The sequence below is a fragment of the Heteronotia binoei genome, chromosome 9, assembly GCF_032191835.1.
Source record: "Heteronotia binoei isolate CCM8104 ecotype False Entrance Well chromosome 9, APGP_CSIRO_Hbin_v1, whole genome shotgun sequence".
Taxonomy (NCBI): Eukaryota; Metazoa; Chordata; class Lepidosauria; order Squamata; family Gekkonidae; genus Heteronotia; species Heteronotia binoei.
This window is the reverse complement of record NC_083231.1, coordinates 121491615-121516226: the sequence shown is the minus strand read 5'-3', so window position 1 is coordinate 121516226 and position 24612 is coordinate 121491615. Positions and strand designations below refer to the sequence as shown.

The 24612-nt window shown below is 52.0% G+C and overlaps 1 protein-coding gene across 1 annotated transcript; it reads right to left on the bottom strand.

Moving 5' to 3' along the window:
* On the bottom strand, nt 1-24243 carry PRADC1 (protease associated domain containing 1). Its single transcript, XM_060246097.1, has 5 exons — nt 24097-24243; nt 19761-19861; nt 17731-17840; nt 15810-15977; nt 1-276 (listed from the first exon to the last, which is right to left on the bottom strand). Exons 1-5 carry the CDS (start codon nt 24149-24151, stop codon nt 156-158), a joined length of 555 nt encoding a protein of 184 aa, XP_060102080.1. The 5' UTR covers nt 24152-24243; the 3' UTR covers nt 1-155.
* Nucleotides 24244-24612: the final 369 nt, after the last annotated feature.

Genomic DNA, 24612 nt, shown 5'->3' with positions numbered 1-24612 from the left:
TATCGGAAAGTATGACTTCTGGAAGACTACAGAGGACAAAAACCCCACTTGCTTCTGTTCCAGCAGAGTTGGGGTACAGAGTCTTGACCCCCCTCCTCTCTGTTGGAGAGGCTTTTTCGGTCCTAGGTTTGTCCAAAAGCAGGGTCTTTCCTTTACTACCAGAAAGTCCACGGGGGTTGCATGAGTTCATAAGTCGGGATGCTGGTGACGTTGACGGGGATGGAAATGACGGCCCATGGGAGTCCATGTTGCTCCAAGGAACGCCGGATCATGTACCTGGAAAGAGGGGAACAAATGGGATTTGGCAAAAAAGCAAAACCCTGATCCATCTCAAGGCTTTTTTTGTAGCAGGAACTCCTTTGCATATTAGGCCACACTTCCCTGTTGTAGCCAGTTCTCCTGGAGCTTACAGTAGGCCCTGTACTAAGAGCCCTGTAAGGTCGTGGAGGATTGGCTACATCAGAGGGGTGTGGCCTAATATGCAAAGGAGTTACTGCTACAAAAAAAAGCCCTGATCCGTGTAATACTTTTTATTAGGACCAACTCCACGACAGTTCAATTCAGTTTATTGTTACAGTCATTGACCAGAACATTTTAGCCATCTCAAACAACCTTAAAAGTACCTTATAAAAAAAATCCCACGAAGAATCTGCATGTTATGACTTGAGGGTTATAATAGTAAAAAAAAAAATTAAAAGATGATCATTGAACTCTCTGAACCGTTTTTAAAAAGTCACTTTCAACTTGTGAAAAGTTTTTACTGTTTGGCCTATTCGTCTCCCTTTTTGCGTTCTTTATAAACCTGGGAACAGAACCTAGCCACCTGTCTTGTTGTTTGGTGGTTCCTGTCTGACAGAAGATAATCTAATTTGAATTTATTTGATCTGCCAGGGAATCTTTCCAACAGCAGGCTAATAATTCCCCTTCGGCTTGCTGTATGAAAAGGAAAATTTAAAAATATATGCTCCAGAGAATCTATTTCAGGCTGGGAAGAAGAGCAGAACCTAAGTACATAAGGAGTCCCTTTGGTAAAAAATTATTTTTTATTTATTTATATCCCGCCCTCCCCCGCCAAGCAGGCTCAGGGCGGCTAACAACAACAGAAAATAACAATACATTAATAAAACATTAAATTAACCTTAAAACCAATTAGTACATTAATTAAAAAACGTTACTAATCTAATAGCATTACATTAACTCTAACCGTAATATTATCATTTGACGCTATGCCTGTCAGTTGGTATTGATGGCGGATCTCCGGACTGGACTATTTTGATGTTTCTTTGTTATGCACTTATAGTTCGGCTCTTCATAAACGCCAGTTTAAAGAGGGTGGTCTTACAGGCCCTGCGGAAATGATCAAGGTTTATACCTCCCCTCCACACATAACGGACTGCATGTTTTTGAGCTCACCGGAACTCTTCAGGAGGGCCGATGTTAGACCTTCAACACCTAACCGGGAAGCATTGCTGAGAAGTTACAAACATTATATGATCACTAGATCACCATACACCAGGGGTGGCCGACGGTAGCGCTCCAGATGCTTTTTGCCTACAACTCCCATCAGCCCCAGCCAGCATGGCCAATGGCTGGGGCTGATGGGAGCTGTAGGCAAAAAACATCTGGAGAGCTCCTACTGGCCACTCCTGCTCTACACAATAGATCACTAATAGCAAAAAAAAAAAAAAAGATCCCGCCATACCAAAGTTGTACAGCACCACAAAATATCTTTAAAACGTTTCAAATTGTATTTTATTGGGTTTTAAATTGTATTATAGTATTGCTTCTTAGCCGCCCTGAGTCCACTCGCGGCGAGGGTGGGGTAGAAATTGTACGTGGTAAATAAATAATAAAGAAATGAAATGAAACGTTAAAAAATACGTCTACAGCAAAGACACACGACCATACAACGTACATCTGAGGATTCACAAAACCCAGGGTTTTTTTTATTTTAAATAGCAGAACTCCTTTGCATATTAGGCCACGCCTCCTCGATGTAGCCAATCCTACGAGAGCTTACAGGGCTCTTAGTACAGGAACTACTGTAAGCTCCGGGAGGATAGGCTACATCAGGGGGGGCGTGGCCTCATATGCTAAGGAGCTCCTGCTACAAAAAGAGCCCTGACAAAATCAACAGATCCACCTCTGACCAGTACACTGGCTCAGGGTTACAGCATCTGCTTTTGAGTCAAGGGGCACCTTTAAAACCAACAAGGCGTGAGTTTCATGTGCATGCACACTTCCTCAAATACACTGGAATAGAGGTTAACGGTTCATAAGATGATGATACTGGATTTATATCCCGCCGTACACTTTGAATCTGAGTCTCAGAGCGGTCACAATTACCTTCTCCACACCCCCCCCCCACAACAGACACCTCGTGAGGTAGGTGGGGCTGAGAGAGCTCTTTCAGTGGCAGTCTTTTCAAGGACAACTTTGCGAGAGCTATGGCTGACCCAAGGCCATTCCAGCAGGTGCAAGTGGAGGAGTGGGGAATCAAACCCGCTTCTCCCAGATAAGAGTTCTCGCACTTAACCACTACACCAAATTGGCTCTCTTAAATTACTTTCCCTTCCTCTCCCACAACAGACACCCTGTGAGGTGGTAGGGCTGAGAGGGCTCTCACAGCAGCTGCCCTTTCAAGGACAACCTCCGCCAGAGCTATGACTGACCCAAGACCATGCTAGCAGGTGCAAGTGGAGGAGTGGGGAATCCAACCCGGTTCTCCCAGATAAGAGAGCTCTGGCTGACCCAAGGCCATTCCAGCAGGTGCAAGTGGAGAAGTGGGGAATCCAACCCGGTTCTCCCAGATAAGAGAGCTCCGGCTAACCCAAGGCCATTCCAGCAGGTGCAAGTGGAGGAGTGGGGAATCCAACCCATTCTCCCAGATAAGAGAGCTCTGGCTGACCCAAGGCCATTCCAGCAGCTGCAAGTGGAGGAGTGGGGAATCAAACCCGGTTCTCCCAGATAAGAGACCTCTGGCTGACCCAAGGCCATTCCAGCAGGTGCAAGTGGAGGAGTGGGGAATCCAACCCGGTTCTCCCAGATAAGAGAGCTCTGGCTAACCCAAGGCCATTCCAGCAGGTGCAAGTGGAGGAGTGGGGAATCCAACCCGGTTCTCCCAGATAAGAGAGCTCTGGCTAACCCAAGGCCATTCCAGCAGGTGCAAGTGGAGGAGTGGGGAATCCAACCCATTCTCCCAGATAAGAGAGCTCTGGCTGACCCAAGGCCATTCCAGCAGCTGCAAGTGGAGGAGTGGGGAATCAAACCCGGTTCTCCCAGATAAGAGACCTCTGGCTGACCCAAGGCCATTCCAGCAGGTGCAAGTGGAGGAGTGGGGAATCCAACCCGGTTCTCCCAGATAAGAGAGCTCTGGCTAACCCAAGGCCATTCCAGCAGGTGCAAGTGGAGGAGTGGGGAATCAAACCCGGTTCTCCCAGATAAGAGTCTGCACACCTGCCTCTCATGCAGAAGGTCCCAGGTTCAATCGCCGGCATCCCCAGTTAGTACGAGACAGCAGTAAATCATGGGAAAGGCCTCAGCCTTAGACCCTGGAGAACTGCTGCCATTCTATGTGGACAATTTCTCTCCAGGCCGCTTTGGCAAGGGATACTGGAGGTTTCTGCCATCTTCTCGACAGGGAGCAGGAGTCAGTGGGGATGCATGGATGTGAGGGGAGGGATTTGTGGAGTTCCTGCACTGGACAGGGGGTTGGACTAGATCAGGGTTTCCCAAACTTTTCTTTCCCGTGGCCTGGTTATTTTTACACTTCTCCTTCGTGACCCACTAAAATTTGGAGGTGGAGCCAGGAGACTTTGGGGGTGGAGCCGGGAGACAGGGATTATGTCATTTCCTGTGGTGTCAAGGGCCAAGTGATGTCACTTATGGGATACACTGAACCAAAACGCCACCTTTTCCTGTGATGTCACTTCCAGAATGTCCACCAATGGGGCCAGGGCACTAGAAGCCCTCCCACTGTTGCTTCCCCCCCTCCCAGCACCAAGAATACAGAGCATCACTTGCAGGGAAAGAAAGAAGAGGGGGGGCAAAGAAAAAAAAGCCTTCCTCACCATCAGATGACCTCAGCCAGCAACAATTCTGCCCAGGGGTCATTTGGTAAAAATGGGGGGGGGGGGGAGAAGGAAGGAGAGGCAGCCCAGCTCCTTTCTGCACAACACAGAGACGGGGGAAGGAAGGAGCCAAACAGAGCTCAGACTTGCAGCCTGTGTCAGTCTTCAAGGCTAGCTTTTTGTCTGCACAACAGGGGAAGGAAGGAGCCAAACAGAGCTCAGACTTTGCAGCCTGTGTCAGTCTTCAAGGCTAGCTTTTCTCTGCACAACAGAGAGATGGGAGAAGGAAGGAAGCCAAATGGAGAGCAGGCTTTGCAGCCTGTGTCAGTCTTCAAGGCTAGTTTTTATCTGCATAACAGAGAGATGGGGGAAGGAAGGAAAGCAAATGGAGAGCAGGCTTTGCAGCCTGTGTCAGTCTTCAAGGCTAGCTTTTATCTGCACAACAGAGAGATGGGGGAAGGAAGGAAGCCAAATGGAGAGCAGGCTTTGCAGCTTGTGTCAGTCTTAAATGCTAGCTCCTTTCTGCACAACAGAGAGACAGGGGAAGGAAGGAAGGAAGCCAAATGGAGAGCAGGCTTTGCAGCCTGTGTCAGAGAGCCAGTTTGGTGTAGTGGTTAAGTATGCAGACTCTTATCTGGGAGAACAGGGTTTGATTCCCCACTCCTCCACGGCACCGGCTAGCATGGCCTTGGGTCAGCCAGAGCTCTGGCAGAGGTTGTCCTTGAAAGGGCAGCTTCTGGGAGAGCCCTCTCAGCCCAACCCACCTCACAGGGTGTCTGTTGTGGGGGAGGAAGGTAAAGGAGATTGTGAGCTGCTCTGAGACTCTTCGGCGTGGAGGGCGGGATATAAATCCAATATCTTCATCTACCTCACAGGGTGTCTGTTGTGGGTGAGGAAGATAAAGGAGATTGTGAGCCGCTCTGAGACTCTTTGGAGTGGAGGGCGGGATATAAATCCAATATCTTCATCTACCTCACAGGGTGCCTGTTGTGGGGGTGGAAGGGAAAGGAGATTGTGAGCCGCTCTGAGACTCTTCAGAGTGGAGGGTGGGATATAAATCCAATATCTTCATCTACCTCACAGGGTGTCTGTTGTGGGGGAGGAAGGGAAAGGAGATTGTGAGCTGCTCTGAGACTCTTGCTGAGGGCGGGGCTAGCTTTGGTTTTTCTTGTGACCCGGTAGTGAGGCTTCCGTGGCCCGGTTCCTGGTCACGACCCTGCAAATGGGAAACACTGGACTAGATGACCCTGGAGGTCCCTCCCAACCAGTGTTCCCTCTAAGGTGAGTTAACATGCGCTAGCCTAGCTCACAGATTTTAAGCCTCCAGCTCACACATTTTTGTCTTAGCTCAGGAAGGATGATCCTGGAGCACACTAATTTATGCAGTAGAATTTTTGCTCACAAGACTCTGCAGCTTAGAGGGAACGTTGCTTCCAGCTCTACGATTCTGACGCTGATGGATCATTGTGGGCCTGATTCCTGAGAAGGCACCTTCATACGTCTCACACTGCGCTCTATAATACAGGTTGCTCAATTGAATTCGAGGCTATTTCTGGAAGCTCTCACTGCTGTCCTACGCAATTTTATTTTTAATTCAATGCTCATTTAGACAAGCTTCTCTTCCCTCCAAGGATAAGGAGGGCCATCCAAGCAGCTCCACGCTGCATAGCGACTCAAGAAAGCAAAGTGAGCTTGGGATCTATTAGAAACCAAAGTCCAAATCCTTTGGGTCGGCTGGGCCACTTTCCTGAGAGCGTAAAAATGCCTGGCAGAGCTTCATCTTCTCCAGGGTGCTTGGAGGGGCCCCACACACTGGCAGACCTTTGGGCACTCCACCATAAATGGACAGCTGGCCTCTTGTGGTCAGAGTTGGTCAACCTCTGAGTCCCAGAGCCAGGAAGCAACTTCAGGGGGTGGCCTCAGCCTCTCTGCCCTGTTGTTGGCCCTCCAAAGGAACTGGTTGGCCACTGTGTGAGACAGGAGGCTGGACTAGGTGGACCCTCACTGGTCTGATCCAGCAGGGCTTTTCTGATGTTCTTCTAAAGGCCTCAGCCTCTCTGCCCTGTTCCTGGCCTTCCAGAGGAACTGGTTGGCCACTGTGTGAGGCAAGATGCTGGTCTAGATGGACCCTCACTGGTCTGATCCAGCAGGGCTCTTCTAATGCTCTTCTCAGAGGAAGGCCTCAGTCTCTCTGCCCTGCTGTTGACCCTCCAGAGGAACTAGCTGGCCCCTGTGTGAGACAGAATGCTTGACTAGATGGACCCTCACTGGTCTGATCCAGCAGGGCTCTTCTGATGTTCTTCTCAGGGGAAGATCTCAGCCTCTCTGCCTTGTTGTCCCTCCAGAGGAACTGGTTGGCCACTGTGGTAGACAGGATGCTCGTCTAGATGGACCCTCCCTGGTCTGACCCAGCAGGGCTCTTCTGATGTTCTTCTCAGGGGAAGGCCTGAGCCTCTCTGCCCTGTTCCTGGCCTTCCAGAGGAACTGGTTGGCCACTGTGTGAGGCAAGATGCTGGTCTAGATGGACCCTCACTGGTCTGATCCAGCAGGGCTCTTCTAATGCTCTTCTCAGGGGAAGGCCTCAGTCTCTCTGCCCTGTTGTTGACCCTCCAGAGGAACTAGCTGGCCCCCGTGTGAGACAGAATGCGGGACTAGATGGACCCTCACTGGTCTGATCCAGCAGGGCTCTTCTGATGTTCTTCTCAGGGGAAGATCTCAGCCTCTCTGCCTTGTTGTCCCTCCAGAGGAACTGGCCGGCCACTGTGTGAGGCACGAGGCTGGACTAGATGGACCCCCACTGGTCTGATCCAGCAGGGTTCCCCTGATGTTCTTCTCAGGGGAAGGCCTCAGCTTCTCTGCCCTGTTGTTGGGAGCCAAAGCAACTGCTTGGCCGCTGTGCGAGACAGGAAGATGCTGGACTAGGAGCACTTCCCTACAGCCTATCAGCCACATCTTTGACTATGTGTAATGCTGCATCACCACTGATCAGAAATTATGATTACATGAAGTTGCCTTGGTCCTTCAGAGTCTATTCAGACAGGCATTGGATCTCCAGGGTCTCAGGAACATGTTATTTATAGTATGGCAGGAGTTATACATAGAAAGCCTATAATAATATGCAACCAGGGTGCAATTCTAGCTCGTCTCCTCATGGTTCACCCTGGATAATGCTAAAGGTCTAGAGCTTCTGGCAGTCAGACAATTGTAGGATCTCCTGGGCTACACTGCACACATGGAAACAATCTCAGGCTGAGGTCCTTCCCATCACCTCCTGCCTGGTCCTTTTAAGTAGAGATGCTGGGGACTGAACCTGGGACCTTCTGCATGCCAAGCAGAGGCTCGACCACTGAGCCACAGCCCTTCTCCATTAGTCTCCAGGGTCTCAGGCTGAGGTCTTTCCCATCACCTCCTGCCTGGTCCTTTTAAGTAGAGATGCTGGGGACTGAACCTGGGACCTTCTGCATGCCAAGCAGAGGCTCGACCACTGAGCCACAGCCCTTCTCCATTAGTCTCCAGGGTCTCAGGCTGAGGTCTTTCCCACCACCTCCTGCCTGGTCCTTTTAACTGGAGATGCTGGGGATTGAACTTGGGACCTTCTGCATGCCAAGCAGAGGCTCGACCACTGAGCCAGAGCCCTTCTCCATTAGTCTCCAGGGTCTCAGGCTGAGGTCTTTCCCATCACCTCCTGCCTGGTCCTTTCAACTGGAGATGCCGGGGATTGAACCTGGGACCTTCTGCATGCCAAGCAGAGGCTCTACCACTGAGCCACAGCCCTTCTCCATTAGTCTCCAGGGTCTCAGGCTGAGGTCTTTCACATCTCCTACTGCCTGGTCCTTTTAACTGGAGATGCTGGGGATTGAACCTGGGACCTTCCGCATGCCAAGCAGAGGCTCTACCACTGAGCCACGGCCCCTCCTGGGTTCAGGTGAAATTATCAGATGGCTTTTGGGTGTCTCTCTGTGTGTATTTTCCAGCCCTTCACCCTGTACTTCCATGGGGTTCAATGAAGTCTCCCAGCAATGAAGTCCAAATCAGGTCCACACTGTGCTGGCTACAGCAAATCCATCCGAACCAGCCGCTCCAAAAAGGTTCACTGTGCACACAGCTGTGTTTCTGTAATCTGTGACTAGATGGACTTATTCTCCCCCAGAATAAATTGCATGTCACGTGTACTTTCAGGAGTCTTTTCTCTTCCACCCACTCAGCTGCTGAGAATATGCAAACGCTGACGCTAAGCTTCAAGAGGCTGAATCTTCTGTGTGGGGGGGTGGTGGTTCTGCTCAATCCTTCCCCTTTCTGCCATGTCTCTGTTGAAAAATCCCCCTCCCCTGTTTTCCTCCCTTCGAGGTAGAACAGAAGGGGGTAAAGTGCCTTCAAGTTGAGACCGGCTTGGGGCAGCCCTGTAGAGATTCCAAGGCAAAACACGAACAGAGGGAGCTTGCCGTTGCCTGCCTCTGCATAGCAACCCTGGGTTTCCATGGTGATCCCTCATCCAAGTAGTAACCAGGGCCAACCTGGCTTAGCTTCAGAGATCTGTTGAGATTGGGCCATCCTGGGCCACCCAGGGCAGAACAGAACATCCGGGACAGGATAGAACTCTGCAAGCCATACCAGAACAGGCTGAGGAACTAGGGGGTGTTCAGTATGGAGAAGAGGAGGTTGAAAGGGGACAGGATCCATAAGAACATAAGAGGAGCCACATATTCTTATGAGACACAGTGTTGGACTGGAGGCCACTGGCCTGATCCAACATGGCTTCTCTTATGTTCTTATGTGACACAGAGTGTTGGACTGTGTGGAGAAACGCCATCTGAGAGTGTTGGTGCTTCATCCAAAAAGGCAGGGATCAGTAAATCCATTCAGCAGGCTTTGTAGCCTTCCCCTCACTCCCCCCCTCCCTTCCTGAGCCAAACCAACAACGCTAGGGGGAAAGTCTCCTAGAGAGGCAGGAAGGGCTGTTGTTCTTGCCATGTGCTAGGCAGGAAGAGTTTCTCAGTTTGGAGCAGAGGCTCGGGAAGAGAGGCTGCTTGCCTCTGAGCTCCGGCCTGGGGGAGGCCTGCTCAGGAAAATGAGGCCTCCAGGCAGGCAGACTAAGTAAGTACTTCACAAGACAGGGCAAGTTTAGATCAGGGCCAGCCGGATGCGTTTATAATCAACTTTATTTTGTTATGCTGTTTGCTGTGCTGGGCTTTGCTGTGCTGGGCTGTGCTGTGCTAATTTTGTAGATGCAACTGCTTTTGTTTTGGTGTTTTTCTTTTCCTATATTTTTCTCTTTTAAATAAATGTTTTTTCTGTTTTAAATACTGGCAATCTCTGTACCACATAGATCCCCAAACCGCTTTAGGCCACGCTGTGTTAAGAAGGGGGCCCCAGGTGAAGGGGGGAAGGCATGCAGTTGGATAAGGTGCCAATCCTCCAGGGGTGCCCCAAAGAAGCGCTGAGGTCTCTGTGAAACCCAAGTGCAGGGTGGCAGAGGACCTGGAGGCCTGGCCTCACAGCTGGAGAGGGGGATTGGGAGTCCTGTTCCTCTCAATCTGAACCCCGGGACTGAGCAGGTGGTGGCAGCGAGCCCAAGGGGCAGGAGGAGACATAGCTCCCTCCAGGAGTTGGCGACTCCGTAGGGAGCTGACGGGACCGGGTCTGAAGGCAGAATCGGGCCGGTTCCGCCACACTTGGCGGCAGCGGTGGGATGAGAACAAACAGAGAACTTGATTGGCCAGGCATTTTTGCTTTTTGATACGTGCAAGCACCCAGAGGAAGCAATAGCGGTTTTGTTTTATTTTCGGGTCAACTGGAGTAGGGAAAGTTTAGCTAGTTAGGATGGAGCGTGCTAAGATGCTGGAAATCCTGAAGATGACAAAGCCACAGCTCCAGGAAGAGTGTGCAAAGCACAAGCTGGAGTGTGACAACATGACTGTAGTAGATATGAAAGACCTCCTTTTGGAGTATCATCAGCATGCAGTGGCACTTGCAAAAATGGCCCCCACCCAGTCAGAAGTAACCTTGCAGCTACAGTTGGAACTGGCAAGAATACGTACCAAGGCGTACCAAGAGCGCAGAGAGAGAGAGGAACGACAAGCAGAGAGGGATGCAGTCCGCAGACGGGAGGAAAGAGAGAGAGAGGAACGACAAGCAGAGAGGGATGCAGTCCGCAGACGGGAGGAACGAGAGAGAGAGGAACGACAAGCAGAGAGGGATGCAGTCCGCAGACGGGAGGAAAGAGAGAGAGAGGAACGACAAGCAGAGAGGGATGCGATCCGCAGACAGGAAGAAGCAGAGATCCGCCGGCAGGAAGAAAAAGAGAGAGCTGATATCCGCAGACGGGAGCAGGAGGAGCAACGTCGCCATGAGCTTGAGGTGCTACGTCTGGAAGCTGAACTAAGCAAAGAGATCCAAGTCACCCCCAAGGACTTTGCAGAGTACCAAGAGGGAGAAGACCCCTCCATATACCTCTCCAACTTTGAGAGGGCAGCCAAACAGTGGGGGATTGCAGAGGAGGACTATATGTCTTACCTCTGTAGCAACCTGACTGGAGAGCTTTCAGCCATCTATTACAGCATGCCTATGGAAGATGGGGGGATAACTTTTGCGGCCTATAAGGCCACTGTATTTAAAAGGTTTAAACTGGGGCCAGACCACTCCCGAAAGCAGTTCAGGGGTTTGGCTCCACAAGAATGTAAGTCCTATTCTGAATTTGGGGTAATGAAGGAACAGACAGTTCCAGTGTTATTGGGCCGGGATTTGTTGGTTGGCCAGTACTCTATCAAGGCTGTACCCCGCAGCCAAACCCCCAGGGGAAAGTGGGAGGAGGAAGGCAACTTTAAGGAAGCCGCCTCACCACCAACCAGGGAGGGGGAAATAGCCCAGGTTATTGAGGACGAAGAGAGGGCAGTCACCCAGGAGGGGGAGGACCAGCCTGTCTCAAGCCCTGGAGTAGGGTGTTCTCAAGGGGAGAAGGGGTGTAGCTTTCCCCAAGTGCAGCAAGAGGCTGTGGATGTTCCTAGCGAGGAAGGGAACCTGTCTAGCGTAAAGGATGTGCAAGCTGAAGAGACCGAGGTGGAGAGTGGAGATTTCACAGGAGGTTCTGAGAGCAGCAAGGCTAATGTGGGCTCAGAGGAGCACATAGCTGAAGGCTTGGGGGAACGGGAGCGGTTCCAGAAGGGGGTCCGGAGCGGCCTTAGGTTGGAACCGGTTCACCAAGTAGCTGTGGATCAGGAAGTGGGATCGTCCGAGACGCTCTCAAAACAGGTCGTCTTGAAGCAGGGCAGACAGGAATCCTGGGAAGCTGTGGAACCTTCCAGGCAGGAAGGGGGTCAGTTTGGTAGTGCTGAAAAGCCAATCGAGGGGACTGAGAACCCAAGCCAAACCCTCAGGGGAAGGTGGGGGGAGGAAGGCAACTTTAGGGAAGCCACCTCACCACCAACCAGGGAGGGGGAGGACCAGCCTGTCTCAAACCCTGCAGGAGGGTGTGCCCAATGGGAAGAGGGGTGCCAATTTCCGCAAGGGCAGCAGGTTGCTGTGGAGTCTTCCAGGCAGGAAGGAGCTCAGTTGGTTGACACTGAAAAAGCAACTGAGGGGGCGGAGAACCCAGATCCAACTTTGGCTAAGTGTTCTGGAAACAGTGGGACTAGGGGTGGCTTGAAGGAACAGATGATAGGAAGTCTGGGGCAGCCAGAAATGTTCCTGTCTGAGGTTCAAAGTGACCCTAGGCTGGAACCACTGTGTGAGTTGGCAAGGGACCAGGAAGTGGAGTTCTCAGAAGTTGAGACAGGGGATAGGGTGATGGTTTCCCTGCCACTTCATACTGGTGAACGGAAAGTGGAATGGGAGGGACCCCATATGATTGTGGATGACCTAGACGAGGCTACTTATGTGGTGGCTATGGAGAAAATGGGAAAGGCAGTTCAAGTGGTGCAGGTGAATATACCACAGCCATTCTCTGAGAGGTCCATGGTGGTGCATATAGGTAGGAAGGAAGGAGACAAAAAGAAGCTGGGACAGCAATTGTTTGGAGCCCCAGAGGTGGTTTTCTGGGAGGACAGAGTGGATAGAGGGAACATTCCACCAATGAGGGATAAAGAAGAAGCAACTGTGTGGGAACTGGGCAGTTTCCAACCCCATATGTGGGGCCAGGGATTTCCTCCTTTGATGGACCCCTCACCCCAGCAACAGCAGCAACGGAGGGAGAGCACCAGACTCCAGAGGTGGTCCTGGGAGACGGAGGAGTACATCTTAAAGACTGGACATTCCTGCTGCATGCAGCCATGCAACGTTTTGTCCAGAAAGGACATGGGCACCTAGGGTGCTGGACTTTGTGTATTATTGGAGAAATACCTGAATGTTTGTGTAATGTTTTGGTTAACGGGTTTCTCCTTGTTTGTTTGGATTCTGCTACGGGGTCACCTCTGTAGGAGGCAACCCCTCCGGCTCAGAATTTAAGGAGGGGGAAGTGTGGAGAAACGCCATCTGAGAGTGTTGGTGCTTCATCCAAAAAGGCAGGGATCAGTAAATCCATTCAGCAGGCTTTGTAGCCTTCCCCTCACTCCCCCCCTCCCTTCCTGAGCCAAACCAACAACGCTAGGGGGAAAGTCTCCTAGAGAGGCAGGAAGGGCTGTTGTTCTTGCCATGTGCTAGGCAGGAAGAGTTTCTCAGTTTGGAGCAGAGGCTCGGGAAGAGAGGCTGCTTGCCTCTGAGCTCCGGCCTGGGGGAGGCCTGCTCAGGAAAATGAGGCCTCCAGGCAGGCAGACTAAGTAAGTACTTCACAAGACAGGGCAAGTTTAGATCAGGGCCAGCCGGATGCGTTTATAATCAACTTTATTTTGTTATGCTGTTTGCTGTGCTGGGCTTTGCTGTGCTGGGCTGTGCTGTGCTAATTTTGTAGATGCAACTGCTTTTGTTTTGGTGTTTTTCTTTTCCTATATTTTTCTCTTTTAAATAAATGTTTTTTCTGTTTTAAATACTGGCAATCTCTGTACCACATAGATCCCCAAACCGCTTTAGGCCACGCTGTGTTAAGAAGGGGGCCCCAGGTGAAGGGGGGAAGGCATGCAGTTGGATAAGGTGCCAATCCTCCAGGGGTGCCCCAAAGAAGCGCTGAGGTCTCTGTGAAACCCAAGTGCAGGGTGGCAGAGGACCTGGAGGCCTGGCCTCACAGCTGGAGAGGGGGATTGGGAGTCCTGTTCCTCTCAATCTGAACCCCGGGACTGAGCAGGTGGTGGCAGCGAGCCCAAGGGGCAGGAGGAGACATAGCTCTCTCCAGGAGTTGGCGACTCCGTAGGGAGCTGACGGGACCGGGTCTGAAGGCAGAATCGGGCCGGTTCCGCCACAGACTGGATGGGCCATTGGCCTGACCCAACAGGGCTTCTCTTATGTTCTTCTGTGACACAGAGTGTTGGACTGCATGGGCCATTGGCCTGACCCAACAGGGCTTCTCTTATGTTCTTATGTGACACAGAGTGTTGGACTGCATGGGCCATTGGCCTGACCCAACAGGGCTTCTCTTATGTACTTATGTGACACAGAGTGTTGGACTGGATGGGCTATTGGCCTGACCCAACAGGGCTTCTCTTATGTTCTTATGTGACACAGAGTGTTGGACTGCATGGGCCATTGGCCTGACCCAACAGGGCTTCTCTTATGTTCTTATGTGACACAGAGTGTTGGACTGCATGGGCCATTGGCCTGACCCAACAGGGCTTCTCTTATGTTCTTATGTGACACAGAGTGTTGGACTGGATGGGCCATTGGCCTGACCCAACAGGGCTTCTCTTATGTTCTTATGTGACACAGAGTGTTGGACTGCATGGGCCATTGGCCTGACCCAACAGGGCTTCTCTTATGTTCTTATGTGACACAGAGTGTTGGACTGCATGGGCCATTGGCCTGACCCAACAGGGCTTCTCTTATGTTCTTCTGTGACACAGAGTGTTGGACTGCATGGGCCATTGGCCTGACCCAACAGGGCTTCTCTTATGTTCTTATGTGACACAGAGTGTTGGACTGCATGGGCCACTGGCCTGACCCAACAGGGCTTCTCTTATGTTCTTCTGTGACACAGAGTGTTGGACTGGATAGGCCATTGGCCTGACCCAACAGGGCTTCTCTTATTTGACACAGAGTGTTGGACTGGAGGCCACTGGCCTGATCCAACATGGCTTCTCTTATGTGACACAGAGTGTCGGACTGGATGGGCCATTGGCCTGATCCAACAGGGCTTCTCTTATGTTCTTATGTGACACAGAGTGTTGGACTGGATGGGCCATTGGCCTGATCCAACATGGCTTCTCTTATGTTCTTATGTGACACAGAGTGTTGGGACTGGATGGGCCATTGGCCTGATCCAACAGGGCTTCTCTTATTTGACACAGAGTGTTGGACTGGATGGGCCATTGGCCTGATCCAACAGGGCTTCTCTTATTTGACACAGAGTGTTGGACTGGATGGGCCATTGGCCTGATCCAACAGGGCTTCTCTTATGTTCTTATGTGACACAGAGTGTTGGGACTGGATGGGCCACTGGCCTGATCCAACATGGCTTCTCTTATGTTCTTCTGTGACACAGAGTGTTGGACTGGATGGGCCATTGGCCTGACCCAACAGGGCTTCTCTTATTTGACACAGAGTGTTGGACTGGATGGGCCATTGGCCTGATCCAACAGGGCTTCTCTTATGTTCTTATGTGACATAGAGTGTTGGACTGGATGGGCCACTGGCCTAATCCAACACGGCTTCTCCTATGTTCTTATGTGACACAGAGTGTTGGACTGGATGGGCCACTGGCCTGATCCAACATGGCTTCTCCTATGTTCTTATGTGACACAGAGTGCTGGACTGGATGGGCCACTGGCCTGATCCAACATGGCGTCTCTTATGTTCTTATGTGACACAGAGGGCGTTTTCGCACTGACCTTACTCCGGAGCGTCATCCCTCTTCACCGCGCAGCGTCTGCGCAGATTTCGCACCAATTGCTCCGCAGAACCCGGAAGAGCCACAAAGTCTCGCGGCTTTTACGTCGCAAATGTAAACTGGTTTTTGGCGGTTTACATTTGCGACGCAAAAGCTGCGGGACTTTGTGGCTCTTCCGGGTTCTGCAGAGCAATTGGTGCGAAATCCGCGCAGACGCTGCGCGGTGAAGAAGGACGTCGCTCCGGAGTAAGGTCAGTGCGAAAACGCCCAGAGTGTTGGACTGGATGGGCCATTGGCCTGATCCAACATGGCTTCTCTTATATTCTTATGTGACACAGAGTGTTGGACTGGATGGGCCATTGGCCTGATCCAACATGGCTTCTCTTATATTCTTATGTGACACAGAGTGTTGGACTGGATGGGCCACTGGCCTGATCCAACAGGGCTTCTCTTATGTGACACAGAGTGTTGGACTGGATGGGCCACTGGCCTGATCCAACATACCTTCTCTTATGTTCTTATGAAAGGTTTAAACAGACTCTTCTCACTCCTCCCCCACCGCATTCTCCCCTTGAGAATTCAGTCACTGCCACTTCTTGCAATTTCCCACTGCGAAAAAGAATCACGCAACGCTGTCCTTGGTGACAGAAGATATTTCTCACCTCTGCTGTTTGCCACAGAAATAGCCTGCCTTGCTTGGACAGTCCAACTAGTTTGCTCTGTCTGTTTCCCTCCTAAAACAGAGGTGGATCTGCCTGCCTCAAGGCTCCAAGCCAGCTTGCGCCGGGACGACAAGACTCCACCCTGCAGCTGTCCGGCTCTTGGCCACTTACCCATCTCTCCCAAGGAGGAAGAGGGCTGGGATGTCCGCCGTCTGGCTGGTGCTGTCCTGGATCATCTCCACGTAAGAGCTGTCGTTGTCGTAGGCGTTGTCGGCGATGATCACAGCACGGCCCCCGTGCTCTTGGATGACGCGGGTTTTGGACAGGAACGAGCAGCCCCTGCCAGAAACAGTTTCAAAGAGGGGCCGTGCCTCAGTGGCAGAGCCTCTGCTTGGCATGCAGAAGATCCCAGGTTCAGACCCCGGCATCTCCACCTAAAAGGACCAGGCGGGAGGTGATGGGAAAGACCTCAGCCTGAGACCCTGGAGACTAATGGGGAAGGGCTGTGGCTCGGTGGGAGAGCCTCTGCTTGGCATGCAGAAGGTCCCAGGTTCAATCCCCGACATCTCCAGTTAAAAGCACCAAGCGGTAGGTGATGGGAAAGACCTTAGCCTGAGACTCTGAAGACTAATGGAGAAGGGCTGTGGCTCAGTGGGAGAGCCTCTGCTTGGCATGCAGAAGGTCCCAGGTTCAATCCCCGGCAACTCCAGATAAAAGGACCAGGTAGGAGGTGATGGGAAAGACCTCAGCCTGAGACCCTGGAGACTAATGAGGAAGGGCTGTGGCTCTGTGGCAGAGCATCTGCTCAGTATGCAGAAGGTCCCAGGTTCAATCCCCGCCATCTCCAGTGGAAAGGACCAGGCAGGAGGTGATGGGAAAGACCTCAGCCTGAGACGCTGGAGACTAATGGAGATAGGCTGTGGCTCAGTGGCAGAGCATCTGCTCAGTATGCAGAAGGTCCCAGGTTCAATCCCTGGCATCTCCAGTTAAAAGGACTAGGCATGAGGTGATGGGAAAGACCTCCACCTGAGACCCTAGAGAGCTGCTGCCAGTCTGAGTGGAGAATGCTGACTGTGATGGACTGAGGGTCTAATTCAGTAATAGGTGGTGGAGCTCATTAGCATAACTCATTAGCATATGCCACCCCCCCACCAGCCAAAAGCAACCCGATGCAACAAAGGAAAGCCCCGGGTGAGTGAGGCCTTTTTGGGCTGGCTAGAGATCCAGTCAGCCCAAGCAGGCTTCGCTCTGCTGGGGCTCTCCTTGGCCACCCCGCCCCCTCACAGTCAAAAGTCCAGCAAGCCACCCGCTGCCCAAAATCGCATAAGAAGTGGAGAAAGGGTGGTGTGGGCTTCTCCAGGGGTTAATGAGGGCTGCTGGGGGCGTGGCAAAGCCCCTGGTGTCTGGCTGGCTGCCCGCTCTCCTAATCCAGGGATTGTTATGCAGCTGCACCTCCTAGTCAATGGACAAGGGAGGCGGGGAGGAAGAGGGGGAACCCTCAGAAAGGTTCTGGGGCTCCTCTCCTGTGAGCTCCTGTTGAATCCGAGGCCTGGGTATAAGTCAGCTTTGTATGTCCCTGCACTACATAGCACCCTAAAAACATGGATATCTGGACCGGACACAGTGTCATGGGAATGCAGGGGGGTGGGAGAGGGTGAATTTTGCATCTCGACCTTGTTCCTAAAGTCTCCCCCGCTGGAAGGCAATTCTCAGCATAGGTGAGTTGGGGAAAAGCCCATTGGAAGCAAAAGGGAAAAGGGTGCTGGAATTTGGGGTCCGACCCAGCTGGCCTTTCCCTTCCATGATTGCAACATGGAATTCTAGCAGCTGACCAATTCAAAATCAACAAACCGCTGGGTGCAGAGGGAGTCTATATCCAGCAAAGAATATACAACGTTGCACATCTAACAAAAATACACAAGTTGGACTGAAATCAGTCTTTGCAACGATAGGGATTCCCTGGTCCAACCCAGCAGGATTGTTGTTGGTTGATTTCCTGCTGGGCTTTCCGGGTAAGCGTGCGCCGTCCCTCCTTTGGGGTCTGCCTCTCGAATCCAGAACCTGCCTGATCTTCCCATGGCAGGAAACTCACCCGCGTTCCACTAAGGCGATCTGGCCTTCGACGAAGACACCGTTGTTCAAGTCACCGCAAGCTTCGGGAGGATCCGCAGGTACCAGGTAGATCTGCTCGTATCTCGTGTTCTGGAAGAGTCACCGAACAAGAATACAGAATCATAGAATCCTATAGTTGGAAGGAACCTCCAGGGCCATCTAGTCCAACCCCCTGCACAATGCAGGAAACTCACAAATCCCTCCCCCTAAATTCACAGGACCTTCATTGCTGTCAGATGGCCCTCTAGCCTCTGTTTGAAAACCTCCAAGGGAGAGCCCACCACCTCCCAAGGAGGAAGCCTGTTCCACTGAGGAACTGCTCTAACGGTCAGGAAGTTCTTCCTAATGTTGTGCTGGAAACTCTTCTGATTTAATTTCAACCTGTTGGTTCTGGTCCTACCTTCAGGGGCCACAGAAAACAATTCCACACCACCTTCTAGAGCAGTGTTTCCCATTTGCAGGGTCATGATCCGGTACCAGGCCACGGAAGCCTCGCTAGCGGGTCACAAGAAAAGCCAAAGCTAGCCCCGCCCCCAGCAAAGCATGACCTCTGCTCTGTTTCTTTCCTTTCCCCATCTCTCTGTTGTGCAGAAAAAAGCTAGCCTTGAAGACTGACACAAGCTGCAAAGCCTGCTCTCCATTTGGCTTCCTTCCTTCCCCCATCTCTCTGTTGTGCAGATAAAAGCTAGCCTTGAAGACTGACACAGGCTGCAAAGCCTGCTCTCCATTTGGCTTCCTTCCTTCCCCCATCTCTCTGTTGTGCAGATAAAAGCTAGCCTTGAAGACTGACACAGGCTGCAAAACCTGCACTCCATTTGGCTTCCATCCTTCCTTTGTCTCTCTGTTGTGCAGATAAAAGCTAGCCTTGAAGACTGACACAGGCTGCAAAGCCTGCACTCCATTTGGCTTCCTTCCTTCCCCCATCTCTCTGTTGTGCAGATAAAAGCTAGCCTTGAAGACTGACACAGGCTGCAAAACCTGCACTCCATATGGCTTCCTTCCTTCCCCTGTCTCTCTGTTGCGCAGAAAAAAGCTAGCCTTGAAGACTGACACAGGCTGCAAAGCCTGCTCTCCATTTGGCTTCCTTCCTTCCCCCATCTCTCTGTTGTGCAGAGAAAAGCTAGCCTTGAAGACTGACACAGGCTGCAAAGTCTGAGCTCTGTTTGGCTCCTTCCTTCCCCCGTCTCTGGGTTGTGGAGAAAGGAGCTGGGCTGCCTCTCCTTCCTTCTCCCCCCCCCCCCATTTTTACCAAATGACCCCTGGGCAGAATTATTGCTGGCTGAGGTCATCTGATGGTGAGGAAGGCTTTTTTTCCCTTTGCCCCTCCTTCCTTCCTTCCTTCCTTCCTTCCTTCCTTCCTTGCAAGGGATGCTCTGTCTGTATCCTTGGTGCTGGGAGGGGGGGGGGAAGCAACAGTGGACATTCTGGAAGTGACATCACAGGAAAAGGTGGCGTTTTGGTTCAGTGTACCCCAGAAGTGACATCACTTGGCCCGTGACACCACAGGAAATGACATAATCCCTGTCTCCCGGCTCCACCCCCAAAGCCTCCCGGCTCCACCCCCAAATTTTAGTGGGTCACGAAGGAGAAGTGTAAAAATAACCAGGCCGCGGGAAAGAAAAGTTTGGGAAACCCTGCTCTAGATGACATCCCTGTCAAATCACAGGTGACTTCGGGTGACCCTGGAGGGGTTTCAAGGTAACAGACAAACAGAGGTGGCTTGCCATTGCCTGCCTCTGCGAAGCAACCCAGGACTTCGCTGGTGGTCTCCCATCCAAGTCCTAACCAGGGCCGACCATGCTTAGCTTTCGAGATCTAATCGGGCTCGCCTGACTTGAGCCTTCTGAGGCCTTCGCATTGCACAGTCGGGCCACACAAAATCGACGCCTGAGTCGTCTGGGGCTCCGACTTTCACAACGGCCCTCAGAAGGGGCAGCAAAGGCACACGCGTGTGCACACGCTGCAAGTACGCCGAACACTCCGGAGGAGAAGGATCGTTCTCATACTTACAAACACCCCTCCGAAATCCCTGGCTGGCGTGGCGGAAAAGATGTAGCGGATGTCTCCGGGGCTCAGCACTTGGAAATAGAGATACTGCTGGATGCGTAAACCTGCAAAGGGAATGCGCACAAAGAGAAGAGAGTTCAGAGGCTTCCGGAAGACGAAGGAGGAGGAGGAGAGAAGGAGGAGGAGAAGAAGGAATTGGATTTATATCCCGCCCTCTGCTCCGAATCTCAGAGTCTCAGAGCGGCTCACAATCTCCTTTATCTTCCTCCTCCACAACAGACACCCTGTGAGGTGGGTGGGGCTGAGAGGGCACTTACAGCAGCTGCCCTTTCAAGGACAACTCCTGCGAGAGCTCTGGCTGACCCAAGGCCATTCCAGCAGCTGCAAGTGGAGGAGTGGGGAATCAAACCCGGTTCTCCCAGATAAGAGAGCAATGGCTGAACCAAGGCCATTCCAGCAGCTGCAAGTGGAGGAGTGGGGAATCCAACCCGGTTCTCCCAGATAAGAGAGCTATGGCTGACCCAAGGCCATTCCAGCAGGTGCAAGTGGAGGAGTGGGGAATCCAACTCAGTTCTCCCAGATAAGAGTCCACACACTTAAGCACTACACCAAACAAGGTGCTCCAAAGAGGGTCTTATTTGTGAGCTTGCTCCACGGCTCATCGGTAGCCACGTTTGCGACAGCCGTAAACCAACAGTCACGTTTATGTCTATCCCTGCATCTCAGAGAAACCCCTTTCTTTGGCAGCGCTCTTTCTTTCTTAAACCCTTCCCCCCCCCAAAAAAAGACTTCCTTCAGAGCTCCATTGTTCAAACCCCTTGTGAGAATTTTGCTGAACTCTTAAGATCTGACAAACTTGCTAACATTTTCTCCCACACAGAAAAAGGGGAAATAACCAAAACCTATAAAGCAGGCTCCGTGGTGCAGAGTGGTAAAGCTGCGGCATCGCAGTTGGAGCCCTCTGCTCACGACCTGAGTTTGATCCCGGCGGAAGCTGGGTTCAGGTCGCCAGCTCCAGGTTGACTCGGCCTTCCATCCTTTCGAGTCCCCAACTTGCTGGGGGGAAAGCGTAGAGGACTGGGGAAGGCAAGGGCAAACCACCCCGTAAAAAGTCTGCCATGAAAACGTGAAAGCAACGTCACCCCAGAGTCGGAAACAACTGGTGCTTGCACAGGGGACTACCTTGACCTTTTTATAAAGCAGACAGATGGAAATCTTCCTCATGCCACTGCGGCCACATAGGAGAAAGTAATTTAAAAAATATGATGGGAATAAGGTTGTACGATGACAATTCTAATTCAAGAAGCATTTTAAGGGAGATGCTGAGTTGATATAATTTAGTCCACCTTCCGGCGATGTTGGGGGCGTGTGGCATATGCAGAGGAGTTGTGCTAATGAGAACCAAAACCACTTTTTCTACTGAACGACCCCTGAATAGGGGTATAATAACAGCAGCTGATCTGTCAGCACAGTTGAGAGAACACAGGCCAAGCAATGGATAAAAACCGTAATGGGATTTTCAGTGCACGACAAACAATGCATGCATAAACTAAACTCTGCCCTGAATTATTCTAGCAGCGCTCCCAAATTGCTCCTAGACTCCCCAGTTGATGCACAAATTTATCCAAAGCAGAGAGAGGTGGAGGAGGGGCGGTCTTGAAAACCTTCTGGCTAAATGCCCTGCCCAAGCATCCGTCATGTATAACTAGGGATTATAAATAGGCTTAAGCCGTCACAAACCATATCCTCTGGTGCAGCTTCAGGAAAGCCAATGGGATTACCCTGGAGTTCGAAGACCTGCCTCATATATGGGCTCAGGATTTTGTACTGCAGGAGAGCGGGGATGGGAACTGAGAAGAAGACGAAGAAGACCGTACATTTATACCCTGCCCTTCTCTCTCAATCTGAGTCTCAGAATGGCTCACAATCTCCTATATCTCCTTCCCCCACAACAGACACCCTGTGAGGTGGGTGGGGCTGGAGAGGGCTCTCCCAGCAGCTGCCCTTTCAAGGACAACCTCTGCCAGAGCTATGGCTGACCCAAGGCCATTCCAGCAGCTGCAGGTGGAGGAGTGGGGAATCCAACCCGGTTCTCCCAGATAAGAGAGCTATGGCTGATCCAAGGCCATTCCAGCAGCTGCAAGTGGAGGAGTGGGGAATCCAACCCGTTTTTCCCAGATAAGAGAGCTCTGGCTGACCCAAGGCCATTCCAGCAGCTGCAAGTGGAGAAATGGGGAATCCAACCCGGTTCTCCCAGATAAGAGAGCTCTGGCTGACCTAAGGCCATTCCAGCAGCTGCAAGTAGAGGAGTGGAGGATCAAACCCAGTTCTCCCAGATAACAGAGCTCTGTCTGACCCAAGGCCATTCCAGCAGCTGCAAGTGGAGGAGCGGGGAATCAAACCCAGTTCTCCCAGATAAGAGAGCTCTGTGTGACCCAAGGCCATTCCAGCAGCTGCAAGTGGAGGAGCAGGGAATCCAATCCAGTTCTCCCAGATAAGAGAGCTATGGCTGACCTAAGGCCATTCCAGCAGATGCAGGTGGAGGAGTGGGGAATCAAACCCGGCTCCCCCAGATAAGAGTCTGTGCACTTATCCACTACACCAGAGGTGTTGAACTCATTTGTTATGAAGGACAGATTTGACATAAATGAGACCTTGTTGGGCCAGGCCATGTTGGGTTGGGCTGAGCTATGTCAGGCCCGGCCACATGTGAAGATTAGGTAGCAGAGATATAAACTTTATAAAGGATACAGACACAATTAAATATATATATTTTAAAAAGACTTTAAACATGCTTAAAATGTTAGCACTCGTTGGTCTTAAAGGTGCTGTCTTTGTCTTTCTCCCATGGGATCCAGGGAACTGGGCAAAGGAAGCTCTGGCTCTTTCCTTCCTTCCCCAGGTGACCAGTAGGGGGAGGAGCCTCAGCCAATAGAAGGAAGAGGAGCTTGGCTCAGTAGTTCTGCTGTGCGATTGAGAGAGCCTGGACAAACAAGCTCTGCCTCCCCCCCCCTTTCCTCCCCAAGGGAGGAGCCTCAGCCAATGGAGAAAATAGAGGCTTTGCTCTGTAGCTCCTGTGCGATTGAGCAAGGCTTGTAAAGCAAGCTGTTATGAGGAAAGAAACAAGATATAGGGAGACGGAAGCAGATGACAGCCAGTTGCTCAGGGGCCAAATCAGGCTAGCATGTTTAACACCTCTGCACTACACCAAACTGGTTCTCCTGAGAGAAGGTGACTTGGCAAAGGCCACCGAGGGAGCTTGTGGCAGAGAGGAGACGGAAACCTGAGCTTCTGGGGGCAATTCCGCTAGGCCAGCAGGGAGCTGTTTTTGGAAAGATCAGATGTATTTAAGAGAGAGACAGAGACAAACCACATGGGCTGCAGGGCCCGGGGCAAAGCAAACACACCGCAAACAAAAGCAACGGAAAGGATAGGGTTCCCAGCTCCAGGTTAAGAAATTCCTGGAGGTTTAGGGGTGGAGGTAGGCTGGGTGGGCTTTTTAGCAGGGGAGTTCAGCGGGGTACAATGCCATAAAGCCCACCCTCCAAACTAGCCCCTTCCCTCCTGGAAGGCTGATCTCTGTAGCCTGGAGGCTCAGCTGCCGTTCCGGGAGATCTCCAGGCCCCACCTGGAGGCTGGTAACCCCACAAAAGTACCAAATAAGTCTTTTTCGTTTGCTGCTCTCCTACCATATGGGTGACTGTGGCCTTGGAAAAATCTGCAAGCCCCGCCGGGAAAGGGGGCAGGGGGAGCACATGCCCTGGAGCAAGGGTGGCCAAACTGTGGTTCGGGAGCCACAAGTAAGTCTTTCACACATACTGTGATGCTCTCGAAGCCCCCCAACCCTACCCCGTTGGCCAGCTTGGAGAAGGCATGTCTCTCTCGAAATCACTTCTCTAAGCCAAGCCAGCCAGCAGATTGCAGAATGCGTTTCAAGTTGCTTTCTTTCCACCTCTCTCCCTCCCTGCAGCAGGGGTAGCCAAACCGCGGCTTGGGAGCCGCACGTGGCTCTTTCACAAATATTGCGCGGCTCTCAAAACCCTTACCAATCTGTCCACCAGCTCGGAGAAGGCATTTTCCTCCAACCCAGCAGCTTGGAGCATGCATTTAAAGTTGCTTTCTTTCCACCTCTCTCCCCCCCTCTATTTGCCTGCCTCCCTCCCGCATGGCTCTCAACCATCTGACGTTTATTCTCTGTGGCTCTTAGATGAAGCGAGTTTGGCCAAATCTGCCCTGGAGGATGGGACACCCCTGACAGGTGGGCACCAGCAACCAGGTGAGCCCTGCAAGGTGAGCACAGCCTGGCCAGGCATAGGCTCCTCCGGGGCCACTCACTCACCGTGCACAGCCGAGCAAAGGCACAGCCAGCAGCTCAGCCAGGCGCTCCGGGGCATTTCGGAGGCTGCAGCCGCTCCGCTCCAGCCGACCAGCAGCCATGCAAAACGCCCACTGACGCCGGGCAGAAAGGCGCGCCGCTCATTGGCGGGGAGCCCCAAGGCCAGGCAGGCCATTGGTGGGACTTCCGTTCACTCATCACCCTCTCTCTACCGAAATGCTTCTGGTAGAGGGGAAAGCACAAAAAGCGAGACTCGGGTTCATTGAGAGAGACCGTTCCTCGAGGGAACGGAACGAGGTGCAGGGTCCCCTTTAAGAGCAACAAAGCCTCGTTCCGGGGAAAAATCATCTGTCGTGCGCACGCGCTCTTCTTCAGCTATAGAACTAAGGGTGTGTTTGTGTACACGCACGTACTTCAGATGTGTTTGGGGGACGGCATAAGTTTCCGCGTGTACGATGCATTTTTCTTCAGATGCATAAATTTCGTGGCTGGGTATAAGCTCTCGCGTGCAAGTGTTTA

What these genes read in the sequence shown, in the direction of transcription:
- PRADC1 (XM_060246097.1), bottom strand. Translation starts at nt 24,151, where the DNA reads ATGCCCCGGAGCGCCTGGCTGAGCTGCTGGCTGTGCCTTTGCTCGGCT. An exon ending in ATCGCCTTAGTGGAACGCGG is followed by an intron (nt 15,978 to 17,730) that starts GTGAGTTTCCTG and finishes TGTTTCTGGCAG; the next exon opens with GGGCTGCTCGTTCCTGTCCA. An exon ending in TTCCTCCTTGGGAGAGATGG is followed by an intron (nt 277 to 15,809) that starts GTAAGTGGCCAA and finishes CCCTCTTTCCAG; the next exon opens with GTACATGATCCGGCGTTCCT.